The following is a 20305-nucleotide window of genomic DNA, read 5'->3' on the forward strand; positions in this document are numbered from 1 at the left end:
CTTCAGTTGTGGCTCCTGGGTTTCCTCCTTTCCAAAAGAAGCAATCCGTGTTAGCATTGTGCTTGGCTCCGGCTGCGTTCCCTCCTTGCCGCCTGGCTGCCGCGGTGCACGAGGGGTGCCAAACCAGAATTCCTCAGCTCCCCTTCCCAGCCCACCCGTTCCCCACCCGTCTGTGTGGGAATGGGGAGGGACAGTGCTGGGACCTGCTGCGCCAGCAGCCAAGGTGGGAGAAGAGAGACAGAGCTCCCAAACTCTGCCACAGGGGAAAAATCCTCATCCCCACTGCTCAGAGTGGGCAGGTTCAAACCCATCGGCAGCAATAACTGCTGCAGCATCAGTGACTTTCTTTGCTGTGGTGTACACAGCTCTTGTGTGCAGCACATCTGCACAAGACAAGAGCAGAATGTGCTGACGACAAGAGCAGAATGTGCTGACAAAAGGGAGCACAGAACTCAGTAACAGAACAAGAGAAAATGCAGCATCATCCTGGAAAGACACAAATCTTCCAGGTCAGCGTTTTCCATTTGCTCATGCTTGTTGCAGTTTTATCACAGAGCTGATGATCACGGTTGCTGGTTATATGCACCTTCTGAATGCAGCTGTCTGGTACAGAACAGCTCAACACCACAGATTTCACCCTCTACCATTGTTTCAGTCATACTGGGTGAGGGTCTGTGACACCTGATAGCAGTTAATATCACTGTATCTGCAAACCAGCCCATTCAGTCAGGGTAGCAGAATCTGGGTGGAAACTGTTCCCACTGATTTGCTGTATTTCTTCCCCCTGCTGCAGTAGAGGCTGATATCCAGTGACCTGTCCAGGTTTAAAAGAAATGAAAATCTGGCCATTAACAACTTAAAATCCCTTGTTGGAGAAAAAAGATGAGGTTTTATTTTCAGGTGGAACCTCCAAAATCAGTTTGCTGGGACTTGCCATGCGGAGTACTATGGTTCCACTAAAATCTGGGCCGATGAGAAACACTTGCACTATTAGGATAAAACTTAGGGTGACATTAAGGCTTTACTGTAACTGCGTTCTGAGATAAATCATACACACAATTTGACAAAAGATTCTACGAAACAAACTGGAGGTTCCTGCAGAGAAATATCTTCATGGTTTGACTCAAAACCCAGCGGAAAGACACTTAGCTCCATTTTCACTTAGGGGGAAATGCGCTCTTTCTTGCGCTTGTTTTCCTTTTATTTTTTGGTAGCTTGAAATGGTTTCTATTTCTCTGACTTGCTCTGGTCTGTTCCCTCCCTGCTCTTGGAGCTCATTTCTATGTCTTTGTCTCCAAAAAAGATTGCATTTGTATCATCTCCAGAGAGGTCACCGGAGGTACATTGAGTGCACACTGGATATGTTACACATCTGGTTTATATCCTCCTCCACTGAGCCGCTTCACATCCCAGAATACAGTATTTCTGTATTGTTGCCATATATCAAAACACAGGAGCACAGGCGGTGGGGCTAGGTAGGCACAGCTACACCAGACACTTCCTCATTAATTCCATTCAATTAAGTTAAAATAGCCACTCTTCTTGTAAGCACAGCTCCCAGGTGTTGAAGTAGAAGCAATATCAAACTGAAGAACCATGAAACAGTGTAAACTTCTGCACCAGGAGGGTTTTCTTTGCAACAGCCTTTTGGCATTTGTGTATAAAATGAGTGAGAGACTCCTTTTAGGGACAGAAAAAAGAAATTTCTACTTAGAATGTGTGGCAGTCTCTCATTTTTCATGGTATGGACTGCAACAGAGATTGCCATACTAGTGATTCTATGCAGGTTCAGGGGCTTCAGCCGGGGAGATACCGTATGTCCCATAGGTGACCCAAGGACAAACCTAAGAAGGCAGCAGATGTTCGGTGCCTTCAGACTGGCATCTGCTGCCCCTTCTCTGCCAACTCATCTGCTCTCCTCTTATGAGACAGGATGAACCTTTCTCAGTCAGCACAGGACAATAGCTCTGGAGGCAGAATGAAAGGATTGTGCCAACAATAATCCCTGTGGCACTGCCACTGTGGGCCAAGAGATCCTCAGAGCACAGGAGGAAATACTTTATGCTACCTGGGGCTTCTCCGCGTCTGGCACCACCTCGCTGTGGAAGCATTCTGTGCCATAAGCAGGTTTGGTTTGGCCTGTTACCAGCAACAGAAACTTCCTTTGGGTTCATCTGTAAGCTTGCAGTAATCTTTGCTCAGATTTCTTGGTGTTTCCGGCTGGTGCAGTGACACAGGCCAGGCAGGGTTACAGCCATTACCCGGTGTGATGACCTGGTGCGGTTCTGAGGCGAGCATACAATGTTGGTGGCCTGACTGATGGGCTGACAGACTGACAGCCAAGCAGTGTGCTGGGCAGCCGCAGAGCAAGCAGGCCCATGCGGAACCCCTTGGACTGCAACCATGCAGTGCAACTGCAACGTCATGAGGGAATCAGGCATCCCAGAGATCAGCTCTTGTCATTGGAATCTCTGCTTCTGTAAGCACTTGGGTAACGTCTCTCTGTGTGTCCTGAAAGGTGTGGCAGGAACAGGAGCTGGCTCAGGCAGCACATGGAAGAGGGGCAGCACCCACTGCCCATTGTCTCCATCCATCCTTCCATGCATACCCCAAACGTGTGTGCACACATGCACCCGCACACACCCAGTTTCACTCTGATTTGTCCCTGGATTGAATTACGCTGAAGGATCAAAGAGCAAAGCTGGGACACTGTTTCCACACAGAGCAGAGGCAGGGACTCTGCTCTCAGAAACCAGCCTGGTGTTTGTCCCTGCTGGCCTCACCTGATTCAATCAACGTACAGCCAAAGGTCTTCTCTTTCCAGCCCTAGCTCGCTCCCATCACATCCCCCTCAGCTTTCTTCCCACCTGGGCTCCTTCCAACTTTGTCCCATGTTCTCCAAATTGCCAGAAAGTGTAATTCCTTTTTTTCCCCTGGAGTTGGCATTGAAGCTGGAAGCAAAGACATTTCTGTCTGGTCAGAGGGGGAGAATATCTGTTCCAAATGCTTTTGAAAAAGGCACATCAAACTTTATGACACTCCTTTTAGAATAGTGGATTCTATTTTCCTTATATAAACTTTGGTGGAGCAGTTTTCCATGCCCGCATACATGCAGACTGCTTTGTTCCAGGGCTTGGGGAGGTTGGCTCTCTAGTAATTGAGCCGTGCAGTTTCTCAACGTGAGCTTGCATTTTTGGAAGCATTACATCTTCAATTTTAGCCTAAAGTTCTATTGAAAGTCTGGCTCTTAATAAATAATGATACACAGTTATGGAGCTTTTCAGTTTAATGCAAACTCTCAGTGCTAACTTAAGTAGAATTGGGATACTTTAGTTGCTGGTTCATTATTCCACCCTAAAAATTTTAGGATGGTTGAAGTGATGTATTTATAGTTGCTAAGTACCCCAGCCTAATCACAATCAATCTTGAGCAATGGCATGCATTGTTCCTGTGATAGCAGAGGAGATCAGAAGGTGATGTTTGTCAATGGTAAAATCTGGTCGTGAGGCAAGTAAGTGAACAATGTCTGCATGCTAATGTTATGGTAAATGCTGATCTCCCTGATTCTCAGTAACCACTACAATTCCTTGCAACATCTAATCAGCTCTGTCACCACACGGGTGAACACAGCCAGTGCAGTCCAGAGTCGGTAAGTTGGTCTATACAGCAACATTATATGGGGAGTTGTTTGTACGCTGCTTGCCGTTAACAGGACCTGAGTTTCAACAGGGAACGTTTGGCATTTCTGTAACTGTATTCCACAAACATAAGGAAATTACCCAAAAGTGCATGAGGTAATACACACCTGGCATCTTTTGTAGTCCTTCTCCACAGATAATGCTCTGTAACATCTCTTACAGGACAAAGACAGCAGAAACACAAAGGTGAAAATAAATGAGACACACGTGTAGGCTTAACTTGGAGCAACAGTGAAGGAAAAAGTGACCTTGCTGTCATTGCGTACATTTCCTTGTCTTGTTTAATTTAGGAGTCCTGTTCTAAAAGAGCATGTTTTGCTGTTTCTGTTGTCCCTGTGCTGGTCTCTGTGCTGGTGATTTACTGTGTGTAGCCCTGAGCTGTAATCCATTTCTCCCTCTGCTCCAGCGAGTTGTTCCGGGCACGTGTGTGTCCTGCTGCTGACAGCCTGGAGCCACAGGTGCTGTTCACTTCACTCCTGAGAGAGTGCGGTTTCAACAGCAAAGCTGCTGATGCAAATGGAGCAGAATTAAAAGCTTGGGAATAAATTAATAAATTAACTTGTTGGCTTCAACATTTGTCATCCTGGTAAGCAGGAAATAGATGAGCAACTGAAGTGACGGAAGTGGCCTCCTCCTACCCATTGGCAGCCGTGAATTTCAGATATACAGGATGATTCCTTCTCAAAGCAGAACTGGAGATGCGTCAGCACTGAGTGTGTAAATAATGCTGCAGCCCTTAGTGAGCCCAGTCAGTCTGTCATCTGTGCTAGAACCATGCCTCCTCGGGATGGATCCCAGCCAAAGTGTAAGCAATGCCCTCTGCTCAGGGCACTGTTGGAAATGTACTGCTGGAGTATTTTGTTTGAGGGGAACCCCTCTTTCGTTCGGGGGTGGATGAAACACTGTGAGTACCTCTGGGGTGAGTCACCTCTAGGTGCAGCTGGAATGATCGGTACACAGGCTGACCGGTGGCAGAGCTAAACCAGACAGCCACAGTACACAGCCTTAGACACATTGGTAGTGTTGGGTAAGAAAGCTTTAACCTCCCTGGGCAATTTAACCACAGCTGCAGAATTTACCAAGGAGAAGGCTGTGCAGCTGATAAAAGCACCTTAAACCACATGGAAGTATCCCCAGTTCACTGAAGCTGGTGTGGAGAAGAGAAACGAGAGGGTCCAGTTCACACTTAAAGCTTGGAATTGAGGCAAGGAAGGCGTTTCTGACTCTGACTCCGTAGTCTGTTCCATCTATGAGATTCTTTCCTGAAGCTGGACTGAAGAGCTGTGGCTGATACTATCACACATAATGAGTTCTGTAGGCATGCACCAAAACAGAAATTGGCTTGCTATCATCTGCAGGGATTTTGGTCTTTGACTCTTTCTGTGGTTGTTCACTTTGCTGAAAGTCATTGCACTGAAGGGCCTCTGCAGAAACGCTGTTAGCCCAAAGCCGTATTAATATTTAAACTGCTTTTCCCAAGCAGTGCCACAGCTGTGCAGTGTGAAATAGGAGACATTTTTCTCTCTTTCCCTGAGCACCTCTAAAGCATCTAATGATAAACAGGGAAGAGTGAAAAGAACAAAGTCTGGGTATTGTGATAGCTCATCTAAAATACCAACTATTAACACCCCGCTGTAGATCTGAAGTGAACAAAACTTTGTGTATCACTGAAATGCCCTCAAATGTTGAGGACTTAAACACAAATTTCTCTGGGCAGAAAGTGTTCTTGAAAACTTTAATTTCTGCAGCTGGGATGCTGAAATGTGATTCAGATCCATCCACTGCTGAAACATAAGCTTAATTTCTATCATTTTGAGTACATTAAAATATCTGTAGATATATACATACATAGAAATAAACAGATGCAAATCTATTACATTTATGTGATTTGCTTTGAAATGAAGTTTGTTGCCTGTGAGCCTAAAATTGTGGTTTTCAAATTGGAAAATGAATAAATGTACATGCCTGGATGGCAGGGCTGAGTGAAAGCAAGCCCTGGCCTACCATGGTGTCCCGTGCTGCTCTTGCCTTCAGGCTTTAGCCTGGCCCTCCTTAGAGTTGCCAATAAATGTCAGAATCAGAAAGAACAGGGTATGTCATGTTTGGAACTGCTCCCTCCCTAGGGCCACAGGCAGAGTCTGCTGTACCCAAGTCACATTTCAAGCTTTTCTTTGTGTCCATGGGGGCTAGAACCATGTTTTCTAAATGGAAGAGGAGATTCTGATTTCTTCATGCGACTCTAGGAGATAACCAGTAGCAGTTCAGGCTTGATCCATCCCAGAGAGTATTCTTAACACCAACCTGTCATCCCCTTCTGTGTTAGCAAGGAAATGAGCATGTTTAGGAGTTACCAAAATTGTATTTGGTGACAACAGAAACAAACCTGTTTGAGTACCGTGTATCGTATCCTCTTTACTCCTGTGGAAGGCTGGGATTCACTGGAGGACTTCCGTGGGCAAGACTCACTCCTATTTTACAGAATGAGGCCCTTACTATTTATTTTTTAATCATATTTGTAAATTATTTCTTTTTTAGCCTCAAGGCCTCTGATTCTTGTGAATCACGGTATTCAGCTGTTGTGCAGTCTGAGAGTTTCCTCTACAGTCACCTATTTGAACTGCAACTCATACAATAATACAGGATATCTGTAGTGTAAAATAGTACCAGTAGATAACACAGGACAGGATGGTATAGAATAACCTTCTATAGACTAGAAAGAAATCAAATCTACAGCTGCACAGTACTGCTGTAGACAGTTCATGATACATACGGTTACTGGCCACAGGTCTAGCTGGTGTGTGAGCAAAGAGAATGACACTCTTTGCTGTGCAGAACTCTGTCCTTATTTAGCCCTAACTACCTGTCAGTTGCTTTCAGGAAGCATTTGCTTTGTGAACATTTCAAAAGTGCGGGGAGGTTTTAAGTCATTGCAGTTTCATTTTTAGAAAGGTGGGGAATCCAACATCCTACTCTGAGTAGGGCCCTTTGATGGGTCGGGATGCTGCATGAATGAGAAATATGCCCGTAGACTTACAGTAATATCTAATGGCATGTAACTAAGGTGTAAAGGAGTAAATTTTACACAGGTTGACCACTTCCCAGGCCTTGTCACTTCCCAGTAAATTAAAGAGTCTTCCATTGGACCGGTAAATTTCTTGTACTAGTCTTCTCGCCTGACTACAGAAACAGCTGTTGTGATGGACTGTTCCATTCCCTGCAGATGACAAGAGTCCAGCGCTGTTCCTGTGCATGCCATGGCACCAATAAATTGAGCACAAAACCTTTCGGCAGCTCTTCCCGTGGCTGACACTCCGTGTTAGTCATTCCTTTATACTGGTGGGGGGTTTTCCCAGAGCCTTGATCCGTCTTTTCCAGGAAAAACATGCTCTGCTGATGACTTACAGGCAGCATGGAGAGGAAGGCCATGCTATAAGCCTGGATTAATTTCACACTTCAGATGCGTGTGTGTGTGAGGTAAAACTACCTTCTTTGCTTAAAATCCCATGGGTTTACATTCCCTTCTCATGAATATCCAGTCTTGCCTATGATTGCAGAGGGTTTCCTGGGGTAACGGATCCATGGCGTGCTCTGCAAGGAATGGAGACTTCTTGCCTGGTGCTGTGCTTGTGAAATGATCCTTCAATGGTGCAAAGAGCAGGTGGGAAGGTGCTGGGGCAAGGAGGGAGAGCTCTGTGCTTATGCCAGACTGGGTGAGGCCAAACCATGTGCTGTGAAGGATCTGCCACATCCTAGTCAAGGTTTGCTTGTACAGGAAATTGTTGCTATTGCTCCATGATTGGAAGGTGAAGATTCTCCATCCCAAATGTTCCACGGGCACCTGGGTAGCTGTTTGGGTACCAATGGACAAAGATGCTGCCAAGTGAAATTCAGAACTTCATAAGCACGGGATGCTTTGCAACCACAGGAGTAAAATGTTCAAAGTATCATGAACACAGGTGTCTGAGCAGGAAAACGACCATGTCAGTGCTACACAATTGTTCTTTCTGCATAATAACGGAGGATCTGATTTTGAGAGAGTTCATGTCCCTCGTAATCCATGACAAGAAATGGACACTGGTAGAATGCCTATTTTGAGACTCTTCTTTAGGATCAAAGCAATCATGACCTAGAAAGAGCGGATAAATCCCATCATTGCTCATTATTAAGTATGCTTTATTTACATTTACATTTGCATTCCTGTTACTGGTAAGGCTTGGTTTTATTTTTGGCTTTTCTTTCTATGCAGCTATGCAGCAAACCCTGTTTATTTAAATCACTCATCACTGATCGCACCTCGGATTCCTGGGAGGTAGGTGAGCTCTGCTATAGGCATCTTATGGACATTGCCTGGCCCATTGCCTCCCAGCCAGAGAGGAGCAAACCCATCATTCTGCAGGGTTTAGTTTAAACTGTGTCTCTAGCTGATCAATAGAGGCTGTGACAACACTCAGAGTAGTTGACCTTTGTCTGTTAGGCCTGGTTTTGGCCAAAAGTAAAACTGGGCCCACCAAAACGTGAGCAATCTGCTGATTGAACCGGGTAAATCTATGTACTAGAACCATTTATCTTAAATAACCAGGACAAGCTCATATTCTGCAAATAATTATGTGTGTGAGTAATTTTTCTCATCTGCTTGAAGTTTATTACTGATGCTGGAACTAATCCTATACAGTGCATGGGAAGTATATAGAAGTACATCCTGATTGCATTAAGTGGAATATTGGGCTCTGTTGGAGAGTAGAAGTGCTATGGATCTGATAATCCAGGCATTTTGTAGACTGGATTCTTGTGTCAGTTTTATAGGCACTAGATGGGTACATATTCATAGTCACGGCAAGAGAGTTCAAGAGCAAATGTCTGAGCCAAGCATATTCTGAACATTTAGAGCATTTTGCTAAATTGATTTCTGAAGCCACTCAGTAGTTACTCTTTATTCTGAAAAATTCAAAATGAAGCAATATTCTGCCCCATTTTGTCTTTGGTCCAAGATCTCCTATATTTAATGTTGGCTCACTCAGTTTAATAAAGGTATGTGTATGATGCTCTGTGTGAAAAAGAGAGATGCCAAAATGGATCTTTAGATCCAAATCCTCCCTGGAGAAAAAATGGTACTTAAATTCATCATTACTTACTGAAACATCCTGAAAAAGACAGGCAGGACCAAGAGGAGCATGAAATTTAGAATAATGCTGGTGCTTCAAAATTCTGGTTTCATGTTGAGCCTTACACTGGGCTGGACATGCCTGTTTGATAGAACAAGGAGAGTTGTATTAGCTCAGAGTTCATTGAACGTTTTCTGCTTTTTCCTGTTTTTTCATTTCAGTGCACGTCTTTACCCCCAGACCTGAAACAGGATTAAAATGCCAGAAAGGAGACAGATCACTCAGCATTTCCAATCACGTACCAGAAATCTCAGGACACACAGTTCTCACAAGATTGCCTACCCTTTGTAGACCATAAAAGGCTCAGATAACCTCCCAAAGTACACGCTCATCTCTTCAGTCATTAAAAAAATGCACTTTTACTGAGAATCTAAACTGGATTCCTACCAGAGTGATCACATTCAGTCAGTCCAATTTCACTCCATTATTTATGCATTCATTCATTAAGACAGATAGCAGAAGCCTTCATTCAAAACAAGGTTCCAGCATTCAAAACAAGGCTGCAATTACGGCAAAAAGAAAGCCCTGAAGTACTGCAAGGAAACATTTCCATACGCACTCTTTCATTTCAGATTGTTATGGTTATTTACTTTGTCTCTGTCTTTGATGTTCACTTTTCAGAATGCTCCAAAGAAGCAGCGCTGTCATCATGACTAGAAGAGTACTCTTCAGTCCCCACGAGAAGCAGGCAAATACTCTATCATCTAAACTACAAACTGGTAAGTTCAAGTTTTGCATTTCCAATTGCCTTCACCTCTGTGCAAGTGAATTTGGAATAAAGCAAGTGATTGACTGGAAATTCCAGTCCTCATAACCAAGTACTTCTGGTGCATGATCTCCTGCAAGGTAAGGCAGTCTCATAGAAACAGCCAGTTAGTTGAACTGCCAAATTGCTTAGTGGCAATAGCATAACTCCTTCATGTGCTATTTATCTGTCTGTGATAAAATCTTTTAGTCTTGGCCTTGCTGAAGAAGTTGGTGCTTTCAGAAATGCCAGCCTTTGTCTCTTTCCCTGAGTTACTGTGTATTTAAATTAGATTTGATATTATTTATGTACTCTTTATAGGGTGGTACTACATTTTGGGCCCTAGGCGCAGTCTGCCTTGTCTGTACAGGTTTATACTGCACCTAACACCTAGTCACTCCATCTGCTAAAGATAATAAATATAATAAGATAATGTAATACCATAAAGAGTGATGCTTTTACCAATTAGTCTGCAGCTTACATTTTGGGGTTACTGGAGACAGATCATATGGGACCTACTGTGAAAGGGAAGAACTGCAGCCACACAAAATCCTTTCTTCAGATCTGCATTTGAATGGCAGAGGGTATAAAGTCACCACTCCAATATGCTGTGTAGAAACTTTCAACCATGGCACCCACATAACCATGCAGACTCCACACTAGCGTCCGTGTTCACAGCAGTCTTGGATCCAAAGGGGGAAAAAATCGGCCATTTGCTAAAGTTTTAGTGTTTTGTGGGTTTTTAAGGTTTAGAGGTGACTATTTCAGTCATCTGAGCTGAACACTTTAAGAAAAGGGGTGAAAAACAAGGGGCAGGGAGAAGGAAGGATGCAGTACTTTGAGTCAAACAGCGTTTGAGAGCTGTGGTGCCGTTTATATGCAGAAACAGTGGCATCTAGTGGGCAAGTTTTCAGATGAGACAAAATTAGCAGACACTGAATATAAACCAAGGCAGCGATTAAAGCTAATGATATATTTATCTGCTTCACAGATTGAAGATTTTCCCAAGTTGTTTGTAATCCTCTTCTGTAAAGGCATTTGAAATCAACTATTTTGACATTAGCTTTCCCGTTCAGTATACAACTTTCAGAACGCTTGTTCATCTTATTTTAGCTATATGAAGCCCTCTCGTGGCTTTCATATGCAAATTCTAATTACATAATGCCATATAGATTATCATAGGGAAGCCCATGGTTTGAAAGCATATATAGAGCTAGCATTTTTTCCCCGAGATTTTAGACATGGACCAAATAGACCTTGAACACACTTGATCTATTTCCCCTTTAGATGATTTCAAGCACAGCGTGGCTTTGAAGGAAAGATCTGAGTAAAGGGCAAGAATCAAAACACAGTAGAACAGCCACACTGAAGGACTGTGAGAAAAGCTTATTACATAGTTTCTGTAGCTATAAATATGGTGTTTATGCAGTGTTAACTTTTTGTGCTAATTCTGCATGAGTGTTTTCATTGGTGAGTCATAATAAATGCTTAAATTAATGTATTTATACCTGACCCTAAGATGCTGTTCTTTTATTAGTCCATGGATCACATGTAACACAATATAGATTTGTTATGGACATACAGAGATGTATAATAAGCAGGGTGAGGGGGTGCTACATCCATTGTAGTAGTCTAAAGCAGTCACACTCAACCCATCCCTCTCTCTTTAGACTTCAGTGTTTGCCAGTGCTGAGCAAACGTGTGTAAGTTTGCTGTGCTGTGATGGCCTCCTCTTCTTTGTCTCTCTCAGGTAGGCTGAAGGGTGATTCTCTGTTTACTTGCAGGGCCCAAATTAATTTGGATGAATGAAGGATTTGGGCTCTTAAATCTAGCAGAAGAGCTGAACATATTAAAAAGAAATATATTGGATTCTTCAGAATTACAGAGGCACTCATAGGCTTTACTCTGGGTTTTTCTTCTTTAATAAGAATCTGATAATAATCTCTGTTCTTTCTCTCTTTTACACTTTTTTCTCCCTGTATTCTCTATGTTTCAAACTTTCCTATATGGCGTCCGCTGTTTTTTCATGTCTTGATGGACCAGGAGGTACTTCTATGGTCAGTTCTAGCACAGAACAGAAGTGTAGGTACTTTCAGGAGAGAGTTTACTTTTGTAAAGAAGCTTTAGTGCTGTAATTCTAGAAACACTGGTGAGCTTTTGATTTGAAACTGAGTGCAGATATGGGTTGGCTCTTTAGCCCATTGACTAGATCAGGCAGCCTGACACAAATGTAGGCTAAAGACTATTAACACTATACCACAAAATTTTCCCTTATAAAGTGAAAGAGAACATGGAACAGGGATGTGGAAGTACTTCACCTTTTTGTGTTTCTAGTTTTCTCCTTGTGAGTTAGACTTAATAATCCTTTGCAGATACCGATATGAGATGCGGAAAAGCAAACTTAGAACCAATAAACACTGTCTATTCCACATGTTTGCTTTAGGATTAGCTCAGTGTTACCGAGGTAGGCCTAGAAGCAACTATTTAACCTTACTAGTTATCTAATTCATGACTGAATATAAGTAGGTGGGAGTTCTCGTGTTTCAGAGAAATACACCTGCTTTCACTAGGTGAAAGTTGGCATAATTGGGTTTGGCATGAACTTTTCACTGTGCAAGAAAAAGAAGGGCCAGGATTTCACCTAACGACTTTAACTTCAGTAGAGATATGCAAATTGAGACCTATGTATTGTGAATATTATGAATGAAGTACACAATAGCAGCCTGATGATACTTTTTTACCCTCCCAGATTTAATCTGTGATTTCATCTTGACAGCAGGGGAAAGCGAGCCTTTGATGCTTTGAGATTTAAATTATTTCCTTGGAGTCATCTAGGAGAGCTCTCTTACTGGAAGGAAAGCATATTAGAAGGACTGTTGATCTGTTTCAGTCTATCAGATGCATCAGTAATTACCTTATATATATGAATAAAATTGCATTTTATTTTGCTACCAGTCCTCAGGCTCTTAGTGCAACTGCAGCGAGGAGCTCTGAAAGTTACTTTATTCCGTTCATAACTAATTCTATTGCCATTGCAGATCCTAACAGTCACGTAAGAGCCATCAAGACATTGTTCATGTTGCTTTGCAGGTATCATATGTTTACCATCTGATTGTACAAGATATTCGATACCAAGGCAGACGTTATAAAGGTACACAGGCAGAAAAGGAATGGCTGGATACATGTGCCTGACCTGGCAGAATTAGGAAGGAAAGGGAAAAGTTGTGCAGAGAAACTACAAAATGGTAAAGACTGCTTCATAGTCCTTCCCAGCTGCTGATCCTAGAAAGTCCTCTGACATTTCTTCAGTACTTCACCGTAATAAGCTTCACTTCCAGTGATCTTTGTATGGGAGACTAAGGTAACAAAATCATCTGAAAATAGGGTTGCATCAAGCTTTTATTATGCGACAACACATGAAATAGTCATCAGGCAATTAAACATAGATCGATGTTGCATAAATGTTATGTCTTCATACAATACTATTATTTAACCTAGAAAACTGTAAGTAAGGATTCCTCCAAAGTTAGGGAGCTATCCTTCTTTTCATGATTATATCTCCAGTTTTCTATGAACCTCTCCCTCCAAGTTTCTGCTGCTTCAGACATTCTGAAGCTGTACCCTTAAAAAGCATACTCTGGCACTAATCAGTGATTTAGTCTTGCCCATACTTCAGAATCCTCTAATGATTTGGGTTGGAAGGGATCTTAAAGCCCATCCAGTTTCACCCCCTGCCATGGGCAGGGCCACCTTCCACTAGAGCAGCTTGCTCCAAGCTCCCTCCAACCTGGCCTTGAACGCTGCCAGGGATGGGGCAGCCACAGCTTCTCTGGGCACCCTGTGCCAGCGCCTCAGCACCCTCACAGGGAAGAGCTTCTGCCTAAGAGCTCATCTCAGTCTCCCCTTGGGCAGGTTAAAGCCATTCCCCTTGTCCTGTCCCTACAGGCCCTTGTAAAAATTCCCTCTCCTCTGGACTCGCTTCAACAGGTCTTTGTTCTGATGTTGGGGGCTCAACAGCTGAACATCATACTCCAAGTGGCGTACTAGGGGAGACCCTTGATTTATTTATTCATATATGCAATCATTACTGGTAGAAAATATATGGTGGTCTATAACATAAAACTTCCATTTACAGTTGGAAGTTCTGCTCTATCACTAGGATTGCACTGTATTGCAGAGGTTCAGCTCTACAATGAGCACGTAGCCAGTGCAGGAATAATCTTTTCCTCCTTAACATAATCATGGTATATACCCTCTTCAGTGGCCATGAAGAGATCTGTGGAAAGAAAGAGATCTGCAGAGAGAAAAGAAAATGTCATTTAAAAACATGACTAATGTTACTGACATTACTAATAACAGAAAGGGCTTCAAATCATGTAAGCACTTCTCTAACACGAATTCTTCACAATCACCTGTGAGCAGCTACAGCGAAGGATTCCAACAGCCAGCGAGCCAGCTTTCAGCTGTGCCTCAGCTGGAAGATGTTTTGAAATCTGCCAACTTGCCGCCTAGGGGTAAGGTTTGGGAATTTTGTGGTTTTGTTTTTAAATATGTTTCAGACCTTTGGCTTATGGTGGACTAGCAGAGCTCCACTGAAGTCTAGCACAGCATCGAAGGCATTTAGATATGGACAGATACAAATAAATAGCAGAATTTTAAGCAGACAAACTTTCTGTCTTTGAAACAGATCAGCCCTGACAGACACCGTCTCTGTTTTACTTGGTTTTGAAAGTATGGAGCTAAACCTGCAACTTGCATGTTGTAAGGTTAACTGTAAGTGATACGGCATCACTGTTACGGTGATTCAGATTTACCCAAGTTGACAAATTTCATGTCTGTTTGAAGAATGTCAGAAGGAAGGTTCATCCTGTTATAAGCATTTACAGATGTAAGTGTATCTTCTTTTTTGGCATCATTTTGGCTGTTGGGTTATTGGAAGAGTTTACTTGTATTTTATACTCCTTACCTCAATGCATCCCATTTTTTTAAAGTAGTGATAAGCTGATGCTCTGTGCAGAACACACAAGGAAAAAGGATGACCATATCACAAACCAGTGTGCATGGAGTACTACTGGGATGTGTCATTTTGTCACCGATTGGCTTGTTAGTAGTGCCTGGTTTCTGAGCTGTGCTTTGGAACATATTTTCCCATTAAATTCTATGATGCATGTGATAAACAGAGGCAATAAAGCAAATGATGGTGTCTATTACACTGGTGTTGCAAACCATGCACAGAACTAATAATCCATGCAAGCTCTGTGAGAATGTTCCGTGTTAATGTTTGCCGGAATGTGTACTAAATAGTGAATTCCATCTAAAAAGTCAGCAGCCAGCAAATTATTTCAGCTGAGATACTGCAGAACAGGCTCAGCTCCTAACAGGTCAGACTGCATCTTACATATCCTGCCACAGTCCTCCAGAGAGCTAAGTGAACAAGTCCAAGACTTAAACAGATGAGTTGGAAAAGGAGCACAAGCAGACAGGAAAGAAACAGGAGCAGTCTGAAGCAACATTAGTAAGAATGTTTTGTGGTCACCAACTTAGATCCATGTAGCACAGAAATTGATAACCACATGTTTTAGTAACAGCAACAGACTGCAGTGACACAGTTGATGCCAAGGACACTTGTGTTCCCTTCCACTGATCTGCTGCCAAACACCTTTTAGCGCAAGGTACTTCCTCCAGCCACTGATTATTCTCTCCTCTTCCTGTTTGTGGCTCTGCCCTTTATTACAAAGAAAGAAACAGGCATTGCAAAAGAAATCTATCTACCATTTGTGGAGTAGGCCATTAGATTGGATGCACCAGATCCCTGTTGCAGTGTGGGACGCAATGTGGATTCAGCCAGTGTTCAAGGAATTGTTCTTCTGCTCTCTGCTCCAGGCGCTGGAGGTAAAGCATGTACTCCTGTTGGAAGACAAGAAAAAGTAATTTAATTATGTGGTCACTCAAGTCTAATGTCCGGCCAATGAACCTTACATAAGAGCAAGTAATTTACCCCTTAAAATCATCAAACATAGCGAAATGGTGATGCCAGTCAGCTTCCCCAACCTAGCAGTATTTACTGACTGACACCAGTAAAAGTGTTGAGCAAGAATTTTAGAGTATTCATAAAGTAGGGATTCTGCATACACATTTCTTATTTGCATAGAGACACAGAAGCTTCTGTTGGTCCTCAGGGTACAGAAGGATTCTCACAGATAGGTCTGTTGTAGCCTCTTTTGAAAATAGATTCCTGCTGATTAAAAACCATGAGCCCCTGACAGGATCATATGGCAGTACACCAAAGGGTTCTAGTTAGTAGCATGCATCGGTGCTGACCAGTCTTTGTGTGAGCCATAAAATCATGTGCATTTCCCATACTAATTCACAGGCGGTTGGTGTAAGCAAACAGTTACCAAACTGAGGTGGGCTGTGTACCAAAAACCAGATCTGCACCAGAACAAAACTTACTTTTAAAAACGTAACAGCCCCAGCGCCTGAGGGCTCACAAGCTCTGTGAACACTGGGTACAGGTTTTCATACATATCATCCCCCCACCGCTTCGCACAGTAGGCGTTGCAGGATTGGAAGCTGTAGTGTAAACCCTTTGCACTGGCCAAGTATTCCTGCTGTGATCCAGCTCTTTGTGCTGACCAGAGGGTTGGTACACTGGGGGCCAGCAGGAAGCATTAGTATCCTGCTTTTTAATGTGCTTTCTCTCCTGGCAGCACAGGGAGACTTGGCTCACATCCGAATTTGTGGAGAACAGAACTATATAACTGATAGGATGCTGCAGGATTAAAAGCAGGGTCTCAGTCAAAATAAGATTAAAACATGCTGATAAGATAAACGACACTTTAAAAAATAATCAGAAATGGCAGATCTTGCTGTCTGTAACTGAACAGGCTTTTTGAGTGAAACAGCACTTGGAAGGCAAACAGTGTCATAAAGAATTGCAAATTAAATTCCCCAACTCAGCATGATCTGGCCTAGTACAAACAGCTTCTGCTTAAAATAGATGAACAGAGGTGGGTTCATCCCAGCATTCATTTCATTCTGCTACAAAGAATCCATACAAAAGCAGGTTTTCTCCTAGAGCCAGGGGTACAACTACGCACAGGGATAGAGGAGCCATGCACCTTCATTCACAAGGGAAAATCCCCGAGTTCCTCATGGAGCGGGAAGATAGGTTTTCTGTCAGTAGATATTTGCTTATATACTGAAAACCTTGACAATTAGTGAGGAAAACAAATACTCTTCTCTTTGGGTTTTCTTACAGAAAGGCAGCATTGCTGTATAGGAAGAAAATTTTTAAAAAGGACATAAAAAGAGGGTTGGAATGTCTCAAAAAGTGCTGCTGATCGTGGTAGGATGGGAAGTGGTGAGGACAGAGCAGCAGAGGTCAGTGATCTAACACTTTTCTAGCCCTAACTCCCTTTACTCCCCACATAGAATCATGGAACCACAGAATACGGAAGGGAAATTGGAAGGGACCCATAAGGGTCATTGAGTCCAACTCCCTCCTCTTCACACGGCTACCTAAAACTAAACCATAGACTAAGAGTGTTGTGTGGTTTTGGCTCTATTATATGGTCTTCATTGCACAAGATTGTTAACCAGCATGATGTGACATCCTTGTGACAGCTTTGAGTTGCTGTGGCCATCCCACTTGACAAAGAAGGGTGTGCATCAGGAGTGGCACACAGCCAGGTGGCTTCTTTTTGGCTGGTGTACAATAACCAGTGGAAAGAGAAGCCCATGAGCTGTCTCCACAACCCTGGCACACACTGAGCTCGGTCCTGCCAGGTACGTAGCACTCCTCATGTCCTACAGAGTTCTGAAGTGTTCAGCACCTTCCTAAACTGAGCCCCACATGTGTATTCGTCACACATGCACCATCTATTGTGAGCTTTCTCGCTTCTGTGGGTTTTGCCTCTTCAGAACCATGTCATTTGAGCACAGTTTATTTACTTTGGAATGAAATAGGCAGTAATTTTAAAACACCTTAAGTTCCTCTTGAGAAGTGCAGAATTATACGTTACATCTTGTCAAAGCAAGTAAAACAGAAGGTTCTTTAATTCTTTTTCTTTTCCTGTAATATGGTTTAGAAATAAATACAAATATTTCACGCAATACCAATGCTGCTGCCTTAGGCTAGCAAGTGAAAATTCCTACCATATCATAACAAACCATCCTATCTGTAGCATCCATAAAAAAGTGAAAGAAGTGATTTTAAAAGCTAGCTGAGAACTACCTCAATCTCCACACCGACCACTGACACCTACATCTCCTTTCTGCCTCAAGTGCAGAATGTGCTGTAAGCAGAAGACATTTCCTGTTATTTAGTTCTTCAGAAACAACATGATGAAATCCACATTTCTATAAATGAAAAGCCACTTTCTTCTCCATAATTTAATTGACTTTTTTGAACCGTGATAAATAATTTCCACATTCTGCAAGCGTACATTTCCTCAGCAGCATTCAGCACTAGCAGAATGCTGCTTCACAGTAATTGAAAGAATGTAAAGGGGGGGTTAATATTTCACAGAAAAACTCAGCTGCTTAACAGGGTGATGATATTCATAAGATACTGCTTGGAATTAAACCTCTATAAATCTAATACTAAGCACAAATGTTTTGGGGCTTTTGGTGTTGTGGGGGTTTTAGTTAATGTAATTTTAAACTGAAAGTCATAAATCACCCTCATTGGCTCATCAGGGAAACCGGCTTTTCTCGGTCTGTCTCCGCGGCGAGTTCTCAGAAGCTGTTTGGCATCTTTTCCAGCCAGAAGTGGGGAAGTGTCTAAAGACAGAAAAGCAGAAAATAGCTCTGAAATTACCAAAAAGTTAACATTTTATCTGTCAGTTGTAAAACGAAACGTCTCCAAACCTGATTTTTGTCTATATACAAAGTGTTCTTTCATTACAGCCCGTTCCCAGGGGATATTGCATTCCAGCAGATATGAGTGGAATTTTAAACCATTTTTATAGTTGTGCTTTCTCTAGTTCTACCTTTATGAAGCAAACTCTACATATTCGTGTTACTCTCTAAAATGAGAGCATATAGCAGCACCATCTAATCACTGGCGTTAGTGATTCCAATTCTTTGTTCTTTTCTGTACTGCTTTACTGTTTAGGACTATATTCAAAGTAGCGAGTTAGACTTTTGTTGCAAAGGAGAGCTTGCACTGAACATTTTGCTTGCAGAGCCTTGGGCAAATAATATTAAAATAGTAAGATAGGAAAAATAAACTTTTGGTTTTACAATAAATGAATGCAGAGAGCAAACCAGGGAATACAATAGCATGATTGCTAAAAATCAAATCATGGAAAGCCTGCAATATAAAAATAGTTAGGTGTTGAAATATGAAGATACTAAAATGCAAGGTTGAGGAACTAATACTGTTATGACATGCTCTGCCGCGCTGCATACACGTGCAGGTTTGTTCTATATAAACTCTTACCTGTAAAAGTGGCCATCAGGATCAAAAAGGAGACAAACACAAGAAACGTCTTCATTTTGATTCTGCTTTCTCTCAGCCTGTTCCAAAATGAGTAGCGCTGACCGAGGCATCAGCCTATTTGAAGTAGCTACGTCAGTCACAAGTGTTTGTTTATGCTTTGACTCATCTGAGTGATAGCAGAATTCTGAAGACATCTGGCCTGAGGTTTTGAATTAGGCTATTATCTGCTCGCACGTTCTCAGCATAACTGTTCCTGAGGGACAGAAAATAGAAGACCTTTTTTCCACATCAGGCTTCCGACTTACACTGGATAGCTTACATTTGTGAAACCAGACACATCACCTTGCATTCAGCAGAGAAGCAATGGGTTTGGGTGCCTAAGGTGAGCAATTGCTCTTTAAGAGGAACAATTGCCCATTACTGAATGTTAATGTTAAAGGCAGTTGCAAGGGGACCCCTGTTTCAGAAACTGTTTCAAACTGCAGCACAGAAATGCATGTTAATGGGGTTTAACTCTAGCAAAGGCAAATTATCACTGCTGGAAAACACAGCAGAGAGGTTTCTATTATTGAGTTAATAGACCTCACAGAATCATTCTCTTTTCAGGACAAGTTAGTAGAAAACTTGGTTATAAGAAACAGGATTGTAAGTGTCCTTACCAGTAAATATAGTGTGAATTGAGAACGTAGGATAACAAATATCACTGCAAGCTGATATTTGATATCACTGCTAGCTTCTGTCTGTAGAAATGTGACTGTACAGTGCTCTCCCGTGCCATGGACATACAGCACCAGCATCACCAGTTTGTAAGAAAAGAAGTAAGTGTCCCTTTGAATCCAGGGTATGAAACAGGCACACCCCTGTACCTGCTGCACCCCAGGGGTTCACCGGGGCTTGCCAGCCCTCCTCATTGAGGCCTTTTTATTTCCTGAAGAGGTGGTGTTTATTCCCCTGTGCCACCGCGCCTGCACAAGTCAGGGTGACCTGTGGCAAAGAGCGTGGGTCTGAATGAGATACAGAAAGGCTCAGGAAGTCCAACAGCAGATCAGAGCAAGGCCGGTGAGTGCCCCTCAGGCATGTTATAAAAATTCTGAATTTGTCTGATTAACCTTATTTACAATTGATTAGTATTGAGAGGCAATAAGCAAGCAGCGCTGGGTGCGCCGGGGAGTCTCCGCTCCACCAACGACGCACGAATCTTCTCAAAGATTCTGCCCTTTTATATTCTTTTGTATCCGGTATACGTGTCCTTTCA

At 42.6% G+C, this 20305-nt stretch overlaps 1 protein-coding gene across 1 annotated transcript; it reads right to left on the reverse strand.

The window, feature by feature from the left end:
• Positions 1-12939: 12939 nt before the first annotated feature.
• On the reverse strand, positions 12940-19293 carry C13H17orf67 (chromosome 13 C17orf67 homolog). Its single transcript, XM_065693461.1, has 4 exons — positions 19051-19293; positions 18289-18389; positions 15378-15512; positions 12940-13899 (listed from the first exon to the last, which is right to left on the reverse strand). The coding sequence occupies exons 1-3, from the start codon at positions 19103-19105 to the stop codon at positions 15396-15398; spliced, it is 273 nt and encodes a 90-aa protein (XP_065549533.1). The 5' UTR covers positions 19106-19293; the 3' UTR covers positions 12940-13899; positions 15378-15395.
• Positions 19294-20305: the final 1012 nt, after the last annotated feature.

This window comes from Lathamus discolor, chromosome 13, assembly GCF_037157495.1.
Source record: "Lathamus discolor isolate bLatDis1 chromosome 13, bLatDis1.hap1, whole genome shotgun sequence".
Classification (NCBI taxonomy): Eukaryota; Metazoa; Chordata; class Aves; order Psittaciformes; family Psittacidae; genus Lathamus; species Lathamus discolor.

Excerpts from the sequence above, each read along its gene's own strand:
- C13H17orf67 (XM_065693461.1), bottom strand. The coding sequence starts at position 19,105 with ATGAAGACGTTTCTTGTGTTTGTCTCCTTTTTGATCCTGATGGCCACT. Across the intron at positions 18,390-19,050 it reads CCTGATGGCCACTTTTACAG|ACACTTCCCCACTTCTGGCT; the intron begins GTAAGAGTTTAT and ends TTCTGTCTTTAG. Across the intron at positions 15,513-18,288 it reads TCCCTGATGAGCCAATGAGG|GAGTACATGCTTTACCTCCA; the intron begins GTGATTTATGAC and ends GTCTTCCAACAG.